Source organism: Meleagris gallopavo, chromosome 7 (genome assembly GCF_905368555.1).
Source record: "Meleagris gallopavo chromosome 7, MGAL_WU_HG_1.1, whole genome shotgun sequence".
In the NCBI taxonomy this organism is placed as follows: Eukaryota; Metazoa; Chordata; class Aves; order Galliformes; family Phasianidae; genus Meleagris; species Meleagris gallopavo.
The window spans coordinates 28,814,020-28,826,410 of record NC_139410.1 but is presented as its reverse complement, the minus strand read 5'-3'; the positions used below and the strand labels follow the sequence as shown (position 1 = coordinate 28,826,410).

At 35.8% G+C, this 12,391-nt stretch overlaps 1 protein-coding gene across 1 annotated transcript in view; it reads left to right on the top strand.

Annotated features, from left to right (window-relative positions):
* Positions 1–12,391, top strand: part of DPP10 (dipeptidyl peptidase like 10) — a 188,674-nt gene that overhangs the window by 163,594 nt on the left and 12,689 nt on the right. Inside the window, exons 14-19 of the mRNA XM_085228156.1 lie at positions 1,498–1,589; positions 3,036–3,083; positions 3,759–3,880; positions 7,273–7,320; positions 9,359–9,457; positions 9,566–9,635. Of these exons, the coding sequence (XP_085084282.1) occupies positions 1,498–1,589; positions 3,036–3,083; positions 3,759–3,880; positions 7,273–7,320; positions 9,359–9,457; positions 9,566–9,635 (479 nt within the window). The remainder of the gene's footprint in view (positions 1–1,497; positions 1,590–3,035; positions 3,084–3,758; positions 3,881–7,272; positions 7,321–9,358; positions 9,458–9,565; positions 9,636–12,391) is intronic.

Sequence of the window (12,391 nt, the reverse complement as noted above, 5' to 3'; positions counted from 1 at the left end):
CTTTCATCATGTTGGAGCTCAGTTCAAGTTAGAATTTGTCGTATTTCACTATACTACTCAGTATAGATAGTAGCTCATGAACAGAAATCAGCCAAAGTTAAAGCATAGGCTTCAGGAAGTTTAAATGATTTTACAGACCCAACATGAGCATACAGTGACAAAGTAAATTTTAATGACTTGCTTTAGTTTCATTTAATCGTGGGTCTATTTGTCAGTCTTCAGCAGAATAGTAACAAATGATGATTTTTCTTGGGCTGCATTTCTTTCTACTTTAGAAATGCATGTGTCAATGATATACTCCAAGCGGGTTAGCAGAAGCATCTAATTAAGTCTTCTTGCAGGGGGAGGTTACTGTTTGAAAGGTCTATCATAGATTATTTGCAGTCTGAATGCAGAGGGCTAGATATGTGTTTTATTGTATTCAAATGTTTTTGGTAATTTATGAAATATTTAAAAGAAACTAATCTCAAAATGGGATTGAATCATAGGTCATGCATCTAGAAATTTCTTACTTGGGGTTTTGCAACTTTAGAAAGTTTTTTTTCCAACCACAGAAGTATTATAGAGAAATTTTAATGGATCAAGGCGAAAACTTCCTGCAGGCTTCATAAATTATGCATTATGGTCATAACCTTGAAAAGTGACTGTGTTTATTAATGCTTGGCCAGTCTTTTTATTGCTGTTTCTTGTTAGATTCTGTGATCTCAGAATGAAAATGTCTCTTTCAGTAGTTGCAGTTCCCGTCTCTCCATAAAGGAAACAGTTGCTTGTAGAAAACCACTGATTTGTATTTGAATCAATTCTGGAGACATCACTGAGTAGTAGAACCTTTCTGAACAAGGGAGCCAGCATCTTAAACATCTGTACAGCACCTAGCACAGCATTCCAGTTTCAGTCGGTGTTTGCAAGTCTTGTAGTGTTAGCAGACCATTCCTTCCTTGTGGATCTGTTCAAAAAGAGATCAATTCAAAGGGATGCATTTTTGTCTTGCCTTTACCAATTGTGTCTCTTAACTGAATATGAAAATAGGATTTTTTACATCCAGGCCAATCATTCATCTTCTCTGAACTGTGCCACTGTAAAGGAAAAAACCAAAACAACACTAAGAGAAGTAAAATATGTACAAAGATTCTTAGCTTGAAGTATAGGAATTCTATAATGTGTCATATGGACAACTGAAAGATCAGATCTGGTGGGATCTGAGATGATATTAATGACTTTGAAAACTTCATATACAGGAGAGAAAGGTTACTTAAAGTTCCAACCTGTAATAACATGAGCCTACAGTGACAAAGTAAATCTTAATGGTGTGCTTTAGATTCATTTAATCATGGGTCTATTTGTCAGTCTTCAGAAGAATAGTTTTTGTGGGTTAAAGATATTACGTTGAATGTCAAAGATTTGACGGCTGTAATTGGTAATGAGATGCACAAACAATCCTGCTAGGCAAAGAGAAATGTAACAAGATGAAAATTAATATTTTTCATCTGTCTCCAGACTAAAAGTGAGCAGATCACTGTGAGACACCTGACATCGGGAAACTGGGAAGTTATCAGAATCCTGGCATATGATGAAAATACTCAAAACATGTAAGCACTACTCTCTTTATTTTTGCAAATATCTGAGCTATTAAAGTGGAATCCACTTAACTGGAAATAATGTATCTGAAATTAAGCATCAATATTTCTTTCATTTTTGAACTTAACCATAAATTCTACACCATTGAGTGCATAAAATGCCACTGTAAGACAATTTATCTGCCAGTGTATTGCTGTGTTTTTGTGCATGGAGAAAAGGAATGTATCATGACATGAGTTAACTCATTGTGGTTTAAGAAAACACCACACAACACAGCAGTGATAACATTTTTTTGGCCTTTTCTTGGATTCCAGAAGAGCAAATCATAGTAAATATTCAGTACTTGATAAAACCCAAGATACTTTAGTTTTTCAGCTCACTTGGATACTATCTGAAGTCTGAACTTCAATAATCTGATTTTAAACTCCAAAATTCCAATCAAATCATCCAACCCCCATATTTTCACCCAGGAAATAAATCTTCCTGAAGCCTCGCTTGGCATTACAGTGGGAATAAATGCACCACGTAACTAGTGATTCCTGGGAGCAGAGAAGAACTGATGCAAAACATCTGAAGGTTCCAGTTGACTTCAGTGGATCTTAGTTAGCCTTCCTACATATCTGCACTTGGCAAAATAAATCAATACATAAATAAAAATCATGTGTCAAATACTGATTTTCTTTGAAGTAAATCATATTTCAGCAAGGACTTTTTTTGCACCTGCAACATCTCCGGAGTCAGAGAAATACCTTTTCTGGCCGATACTTTTATGGATTTAAGAGCTGTAGATGTAGAGAATGTCACGATTCTTCTCCAAGGCTCAGCAGAATAAATGAGGTCAGGATGCAGCCAGGTTGCAGAGAAGTGGCAGACTGCATATGTGCTGCCTCAGCCACCTGAGAGGAATTTCATACCCTCCAATCTTGCAAGCAGAAACTTTGAGGGATGTCATCTGGAGCACACCAAGAACTTGCGTTGTTACTATGTCAGCAGTTCTACTAATCCTTTTTCCACTCACATAACTTTGCTGTAAAAATTCCCTAAGGTCTCTAGACAGAAGGAAGAGTTGGTCAACAGCTCAAAGAGGTTTTCAGGTATCAGAACATCTATTGTATTCTACGATATAATTTCAGTATGACCTTTTTTTTGCTCTTTGGATTTATATTGGAAATTCCTGAACGGAAGGAAGAACTTGTTCTGTATTTATAATATGCAGAAAGGGATTCTAGTGGTTATAGGAGCTCCTGGACATTACAGAAATTGAGCAAAACCATTAACTATTATGCTTATCACTGTTTAACTATGAAATCATATAGCATTTGTAATAAGTATTCTGCATAACAGTTTTTAAATAAGTCTTGGGAATTTCTAATAAAAAAAAATGTGCTTTACGATGTCTTGCCCCAGTCAGACAGTTTACCAAACTGAGTTTAACTTTGTTCATCTTTTGGATGCAGTTATTTCTTAAGCACTGAAGAGTCCCCAAGAGGAAGACAGCTGCATAGGTAAGGAGTACACATGTCTGTGTTAATAGCATCTTCATCCCAAGCCATGAAAATTAAGATGACATTACCTGAGCTTAACTGTTGCTGTATATTATATTATTTATATTATGTATATATTATGAACTGTAAGAAGGAAAGAATCCCAATGTTTTGAAATTAAAAAAGCCAACAGAATTTTTTGTTAAAAAAGAGAAAATATATATTTGTACACAAAATATTTTTACAGTTATCTTTACTAGCCCTTTAAGAGCATTGAAAATGCTATGCATAAAGGCAAGAATGTAATACATATATTCGTTAAAATAGTGAAAATCTTCCAAATACAGATAATGTTTGTTAGACTCCAATTTAAGTTGTGTGGCCAAAGAACGTTCTTCTTGTACAAACCACAGTGCTTAGGTCTGAAATTAATAATCGATTTCATAGTGTCCTTCAAATGTTTTACCCCAGAGCACTGCTATTGAAATCCCAGACCTGCTTTGGGCAGGTTTTGGATTCTATCCACATTACCCAGTTTAAAGAGCAGTAATGCACTCTGTTCTCTGTGAACAGTTTGCACCAGACACAAAATAAGGTAGTGAGAGTTCAGCAAAATAAATTCTGTCACTCTGGTGAGCTGATTCTTTGTTTATTTTATTTTATTCCAATGGAAAATGTTTTTGATTTTTTTCCCAGTGTGTCAACAGTGGGATCATTGAATCGACAGTGCCTCTCATGTAACTTTTTGAAAGACCAGTGCACATACTTCAGTGCAAAATTTAGCCCCATGAACAGGCATTTTTTACTGCACTGTGAAGGTAAGTCAAATGCATAGTTTGTAATTGTACTGTGTTTGCTTCTGAATTAATGTATACCCATAAGAAATTCATTAGGCTGGAGTCTAACATGTAGCACATTATTCAAAATTCTGTACTGGGCTCCTTGAAAGATACTGAGTAAAGATGTTCTGTGTAAAAGCTAATTAAGCATATGACATCAGAAAGCTGCTTCAGTCCTAGCCCTTCAGTTTTACAAAATCACACTGACTTTCAAATTCACCCTCATTTAAAATCCTTCACAACAAAAGATGGAATTTGATAATGGTGATACTGTAGTTCATAACAATGAGTGGAGTAATTTACTTAATTATATTATGTTTAGAGATTGATCTTGCACAACTATAACTAGTTAAAAAATGAAGACTTTTAACTTTTTATTGCTAGGTGCATTCCAGTAGCACTAAATGGCTACGTTGGTTCAGAGTTGGTATGTACAAACAGAAAACTAGAACTAACACTCTGGAAATAAATGAGATTGTAGAGACAGGTTCACAAAAGCATGTAATAATAAGGAATAAGATTTATATCTTGGCCTATCAACCTTGAAACTTGCAATATTTTATAGGCAATGCTCTCCTAACATTTTTGCTCAACTAACATCAGATTGAAAATAGTAGAACACAAGTCTGAAACAACTGGCCCATTCTATTTACATGCATTTTTTGTACTTCTTTTGCGACTGCAGATTGTTTTATACAAAAATAAAATCTGCCAGCTTGAGAATTGAATCTACTCAAACAAACAGTAAATATAAATTGGCTAAAATAAGTTGGGTTTTTTATTTTTTTTTCATTTATTTTATTTTTGTGTGTGTGTGGAACTGCATTTATAACACATTACTGATTAGAAAAATGAATATGCCACCTCTCTGGTTTCTACATGGGTAAAGCTGCAGCAGAAGTTATGGAGATAATCCCAAGGCCCAGTATGGAGCTCCTCATTATTTAGGCAGAGTTCTTCCTTGTGCTTGACATTGTCTCTAGGGGGGAAGTCTCATATTCCTTGCAAGAAAGAGCACTGGTAAACTGGAAGAGATATTTGCTTTGAATCAGGTAGTGTGCTATGGCCTAAAAACATGACTTCTTGTTATTTTGTTAGCCTGTATTTTTTTTTGCTTTGGTATAAAACTGTGGATGCCAATAGGAACTTGCACATACAATTGCTCGTAAGCTTTTGATTTTCAGTGAATTTGGAGATTCCAGTTCTCTGTTTGAGTTTATAAGACTGCTGATCACCCTCTCAGTATTAAACTTTCACTTCAACGAGTAGACTGCTCTACACTGAAGGTGACAGTCTGGTAGCAGCACGGCCCCAAAGTATTGTCACAGCTCTGGAAAATGCCTATGATGGCATGGATCTCTGACAGTATCCTTAAGTTGACAGCAACATTACCGCAGAGTTGCTTGCAAGCGTCCAAGTAAACTACTTTCAAAAGACAGGTAATGCCATATCTGTGTGCATCCACACCCATTTTCCAATAACGAAAACCTAACTGAGTTGCTACAAAGTCAGATGTCACCCAGTGACTTGAAAATCTATGGCGATCTCTGATCTGGTTTGATCTATGAAAGTTTCTTCCACCTTCTGTTTACCTAATAAGCACCTTTATAAGCTCATTTTTTCTTTTTAATTACTCTCAGCCAGACCTGTCTCAGTGATACCAGTTGTATCCATCTCCAGAAGGTCTCCAGAGACCTCCCTGAGTGATGTGTTCATTTTTAATCTGGTAGGAGGATCAGCTCCACAGCTCTCAGTCTTGGCAAGCATCACTTATACCTTTTCTTCTACACTGCTTGTGAAATTTTCCTTTAGCACTTCATAAACACTAGCAGATGTTACTCTCTCCACTCAGATAAGTTAGGGAGTAATTAGAATTAGAGATTAATTGTTTTTTTCCCCTTTTTATACAGCAGGGAGTAAGATGTGCTTAGCGTTAGTTAGAGGAGACCGGTGGCAAAACCAGGAATGTGCTTAGTTCAGATGAGCTGTGATACGATGCCTGTAGCACAAGTCTTTCTCTTTTCCAACTGGTTGTTAATCTACTTTAATGTCCTTTTTTCTAAATCTGATGTTACCCTTATTTTTTAGAACAGGAAATAGAGATAGCCATGAAAATGCCAGTGATTTCCCCTCCAAAATAGCAGGTTCTGAACAACTGTCTTCCTCAAATCAGAATGCAGAACAAAACAAAACTAAACGAAACTAAAAAAAAAACTAAAAAAAAAAAAGAAGAAAAAAATCAAAAGGAGAGGGAGCTGAAAAGAAAAAAAAAGATTAAAAAAAAGCTCAAAAAACAAAGAAGGGGCAACTGAAGAAATTCTCCTCTTGAAGAGCTAAGGAAGAAAGCTTTGATTTGCCAGCTGTATACCTGCAAGATTTTTGTCAATGTTCTTCCTGAATGAAGATAATTAAATTAGTAAAAATCTTCAGTGGAAGCTTTCTGAGGCTGTGAGTGGCATCATATCATTTATTACAGGTACTTAAGTTTCCCTAAGATTGTGCCACAATTGAGAGAAACAACTTCCTGAGGATGACTCAAAACGTGTGAATTAATCTCAGTCTCTGAATTGCTCCTAAAGTAAATACTTTTTTTCTCCAATGAATACATAGGGAGTCTCAGCTCCTAGCTTCAAAGAGTCCATATTTTCATTTGCTGCAGGGTCCACAGGGACTTCAGCTTTTCTGCATCATCCTTCCTAGCCCAACAGTGAATACCTGTGTGCAATTTGAGCTCTTGTCTTACTGAGATAAATCTAAGTTTTGTGTGCACAAATTCTGTTTTTGGGATGAGTGTCAAGTGGGACAATTCATTTACTGTGAAGTAAGATTAGATTTCATTACACTGAGATATGCCATGTTATTGGTGCTATTACAGAGCTCGAATGCCCAAGGAGTTTCTTGAGCAGAGAATTAAATGAAATAAGTGATAATTTTTCAACACCTCTGTAGCTTTTCCATAGAGAATAGAAGTGGATATTATCATTAATGCATTTTCTTTTCGACCTAATGTTACAGCAGCTGAATGTCAAACAGAGTGTCTTTAAGTTTCTCTTAAGTTTAACTTTTGTACTCTTGTTGTTAAAACGTGGAGATGAAAATATGAAAAATTCCTTTTAGATGAGGGAGCTAAACTGCTTGCTTATGAGGTGGAATGCAGTTTCAGTTTGACACTGTTGGTCTTGTAATCTTCCCCATGTCTTTCCCAATAGACAGTGGTGGAATTACTGCTGCATTTGAAGTAAAGCATGTGTGTGGGGATTACATCATCTGGCCTTACAAGGTTGCTGTTGTTTTCATTCTGTGTTATTTACTGAAATACTGAGTAGTAGGCGCCCTACACTCCCTCTGTTTTTCTTCTGTCTTCAAAACAGGGCCAGGTGTTCCAGTTGTTAGCGTGCACAGTACCAGTGACACTGGAAGTGAGTATTCCTCATGGAATAGGTGTATTTTATTACTGTCTTTGACTGATGTGGAGACTGTGGGAGAGGGGGAATAAATGAAAACTAACATATGTGCCATTCATAGAAAGTTCTACTAATTGCCTGTTAGTGATATCCACGTCTGTAAATGATACAGAGAAAGGGTAATCAAATGACTAAAACTTTTCCAGGCTTTTTGGATATGTTTTATGCTAAGTGCGTATCTGTCATCTTCTGTTTACACCTATGTTAATTAGATGGCAAATTGCTCTTCATTCCTTTCACTTTCTATGTAAATTATACTGCCATTTCAATAGACCTCCTGTATTTTCCCAGATGTTTTCTAAAGGTTATAATCCAGTTATGTTGAAGTAAAGTGCAGACCTTGGAGCATGGATCATAAAATCTGACCTACATGCAGTGAACTTAGACCCGTTTTCACATTTCTCAGATCAGAGCAACTCTAGTTACGTTTTCAGTGTTGTTAGCAAGTCCAAAAATAAGGCCTTTATAGGAAGGTATTCGATGTCTCTGAATTCTGAAGTTTTACTCTTTATGTATGTTGACAGCAGATCTATAGCCAGGTATTTTCTGGTTGTTTGAGGTGCACTGTAATATAAAACTGTCCTTCAGCTTTAGAATTGGCCTCATGAGATCTTTCTCTAGTGCAATACAGGTAACCACACTAAGTCCGTACTTCCAATTCCACTGTGGTTTCACATAGCATGGAGATGTGGATCAAAGGAAGAGGAAGATCTTTGCATTTGAAACCACTAGACCAATCATTACTGTCCTGATTTCATTCAGCAGATCATCTCCAGAATTTTTCCCAAAATCCAAAAATTTTGAATTCTGCTTGTCTGCATTCCTTTTGACCTAAGCCAACTGCTGTTAACTGCAACAGAAGACCAGATCATGAATTTTGAATTAGCATACTGATCAATAATATCATGCTATCAAGTGTTCATCTGTACTTTGTCTTCCTTTTTCTTAATGTCACTGTTGATAGTATTTGTTAATTTCAATGCCTTATCACACTAAAGTGGAGGAGTTTCATCCAATTCATTAAGAGGTAGATACTGCTGAAGTAGAATCCGTTGACTTCTGTAGAGCTTCTGGGTTCACTGAAGGTACACTTTGACTGTATCTAAAGTACTATTGATAGTGAATCATTGTAAGTGATTTATGTAGAGCATCTTAAAGCAAAATAAAGCAAGTCAGAATAGAGGCAAGTTGTTCAGCAAGAAACCAAATAATAAGACAAATAACTAATCTATAGTATTTCAGTGCAAGATTAGATTATCCTCTTCAATTAATAAAACAATAATTATGGATTACTTCAATTATTTCATCCTGAGAGTATAATTACACCATTTTGGTTGACTGCCCAGAAAAGACATGCTCCTTAAGTCCAAAAAAGGATTGAAGTGGAGGGTTTATTATTTAATTTTTAAAAAAATTACATTTTGGAATCAGGATTGTTAATTTGAATAAAAAAAAGAAAAGAGGAAAAAAAAGGAACTAATTAATCTTCCATATGCAAAATGATTGCTTCAAATCTATTTGCAGCTTTAAACAAAACAGAAGTCTTGTTCTTAGTTGAAATCCAGAAGACAGATAAGGACATGCAGTGGTCAAGTAGAGCTGTAATGGCGAAATATTGATGTGTAATATGTAGCCTCAAAAAACAGGATATAGGATATTGCCCAGCAGACTGGTTTTTCTCTTCTAATAACTACTGTTGATATTTGTTAAGGATTGTGGCATTCATGTAGTCTATCAGCAATTTCACTATTAGTGTTCAACAGAACAAAGCCTGCTGGAGTCAGAAAAGCAAATAGATGTATATGTTTTGAATGAAGCTAGTTGCTCTCAAATTGCAAAGCAGTTCCATCATAAAAAAGTAGTTAAAGAAAGAGATCACTGAGAGGAGTTATCGGTGCACATTTGTCTTTAATTTCTTTTTGAATCCCAATTTCTATATGATATGATGATTCTCTGTACCTTTCAGTTTGACTGTTCTTGCTGTTTTCTACAGAGTTTTATATTTTGGAAAATAATGCTGTGTTGAAAGAAGCTGTTTTTAAGAAAAAGAATTCCAGGACTGAAATTAAAATGCTTCACATTGAGGATTACGGTAAATTTGGCAAAATTTTATTTTAGCAGACCAAAACTTTTCTTGGAATGTTACTGTTTTTCATCTATGTAACTGCCAGTCTTTAATGTTTTGCTCTTTTCTCAAAAGAACTCCCTTTACAGTTGTCACTTCCAAAAGATTTCACGGATCGGAACCAGTATGCCCTTCTGTTAATGATGTAAGTATCAGTATTGAATCACAGTAGATAATTAAAAAATGTATTTCCTAGAAAACCTTTCATTCTCTAGTTAGAAAGTGGAATTTGTGTGTGTGTGTGAAATTACCCCATGGATTTCAATTGACAAATGAAAATATTTGTTCTAGGGAAGATTTTGTTATAGGCACTGTCTGGAAGAGATGCCTAAAGTTTTTGTGACCTTGTCAAACCTAGTTGTGGTTGATTTTATTTTGATGAGGTGAAGCACCAACCATTCTGAAGTGTAGCTACAACTAATTCTTCAGTCTTTCCTGGACCCGTACTGATGGCTACTCACAGAGGATCACATGCAGAGTGTCTTTTTTTTTTTTTTTTTTTTTCCTCCCCTTGATAGAAATGGTTAGAGCTTCTGAGAGGGTCTGAGTTAAGATGCATACAGCAAAATTGTTTTTAGGAGCACTGGACAGAAGAGAAAATGATTTTTGAACATTGCTAGCTGAAAGCATTTTACATGTAATTCAAAGACTGTTGCTATTTGTAGAAAACATCTATGGGAGGCAGGAGGTACACTCCAACAGTGTATGCTGTTTGTTTGAAAAGAAATAATGTGTGTTCCTTGCACAGACACTCTTTAACTTAGTTACACAGAGAGTGAGTACCAGAGGAATGGAGCCCAGTCACGAGCATGGTGACAGGCTGCCTGGGCTCAGCTACCTGAGCTCAACGTGTTGGATGCCATGGGTGTAAGGGGCTTTCCTGTGTTTATAGTTTTATTTCTGGTCCTTTCTGGCCCTGAATTTGTCTGTTCTTCTGCAGTAAAGCTGTGATTCCTAATGACCAAACAACTGGGGAGTTTGCCCTGATGCTAGAGTGCTGCTCTATTGACTTCTGAATCTCATAGAGGGTTTCACAGTTATGCTTAATATCTCCAAGAATAAGCCTTCTTCCTGAAGGCCCCTTGGGTATACGTTCTTCCTGAAGGCCCCTTGGGTAGACGTTCCAGTCCCAGATACAATGAATTAATATGAATTTTACTATCCCCACATATGTATTTTCATAACTTTGGTAGTGCAGTAATACAACTTCTGCTGAGCTGTATCACCTGGAGCAGACATCCTCTTAATGACAACACAGATCTCTGTTGCTGTGTGTGAGGTCAACTTCATAAGATTGAGCTGCTGAGTGATGCTGAATTGCTCTGTTCGGCTCAATTCTTAGATGATAGGATAGAGAGGCATGAAACTACCTGTTTCTAGGCCCTGTTTGTTCAAATCTTAGTTTTTTCAGTGGTATTTATGTGCATTTGTAGAGGCTCTCTTCCTTAAGTGGTTCTTGAACACCTTTTTATTTTCCTGTAGAGAAAGAGGATTCATGGATTATTTTATCTTTGCAATATTTGTTAGTGTGATCTTGGAGCATGATGGTATTTTAAGGGTGCTGAAGTCAAAACTGGTGTGAATTGACACCAGCAGCATTACAGGGAGCTGCAAAAGCTTGAGCTTGTTCTTTTTTCTTAGGGTACAGAGGCACTAAGGTGTTAGCACTGTAACACTTCTCTTTTCATGTTCCTAGTAAGTAGATAATCTGCTATACACAGATGTGGTTTAACACGAAGCTGTATATTCAGATAAAACCTTGAGAAGAAAGGAAAGATCAGAAACCTTAAATAGACTATGGAAAAAATATGATAGGAAAAAGGGAAATCAAAGGAAATACTGTTATGAAATGTTTTTACATATATACAATTTAAATAACCAACAACAGTATTGAGGCAGTCTAAATTTAGGGTCGCTCTTGTTATCAGTGCCTACTGAGTGAATAATGTAGCCAGTTCATAATGTATTAATATATTTTGTAATTGATTTGTTTTTTATAGTGTGCACATGGGATAAAAAAATACTTTAGTTGTGAATACAAGCTGTTGTATTTATATTGTAATGGAGAGATACAGCCTTATAGTCAAATCCTTGCCTTTATAATACTGAATCCTCTACGGGAGATGAGGAAAAGAGGAAGTGAGTTTTAACAAGAAATTCACCAAATACATATCTACAGTCCATATTAAATCCCTGTTTATGCTTATGGAGGTTCCTGGTGCTTTGTTTCCTAAACTGGAAGGCAAATATGGCACATAAGATGTAACAGAGTGCGATGATTGCTTCAGAGTCTCTTACCTCCCCTGAGCCATGCATTCTGCCAGGATCTGCTTTGCTTATGTGGTCTTATTTTTGTCAGTTAGCATTTCTGTTCTTCTGTCTGGTTTTGTGATGCATAGGCTGTAAAGTGATAGGTAATGACGTTCTCTTTTCTTCCGTTTGTTCTCCTAAACTAATATATTTCACAATTTCCTTCTGATATAATACATACATTCTAGCTAATTAGAGACATGTACACTAATTGCCTGAAAGTGTGATTATCATATCTTTTCTATATAATGAAGATCAAAGTTTAAATTCCATAATGATTTGCTCATTATGGTTCCTATTACTCACTAAAAAAGTTGGAAGATGCACTCCTTAGTAACAAACAGGAAATGATTAAGTAGTCTCTGGCATTTAATCTGAGTAATAAAATGGGATGTGATAATCATCCTTTATTTTTTCTTGAATATAATTAACCTCATTCCTTCAAAATCTTTAGATAATGCATCTTAAATGTCAACATTTACTATTTAACATCATTTAAAATATTCCAATATTCAAGTGAATATTGTAATAACTGAATGATGAAGAGATTGTTCTGATTTTCAAGGAAAGAAACAAGGTTTTCCCCAAAGT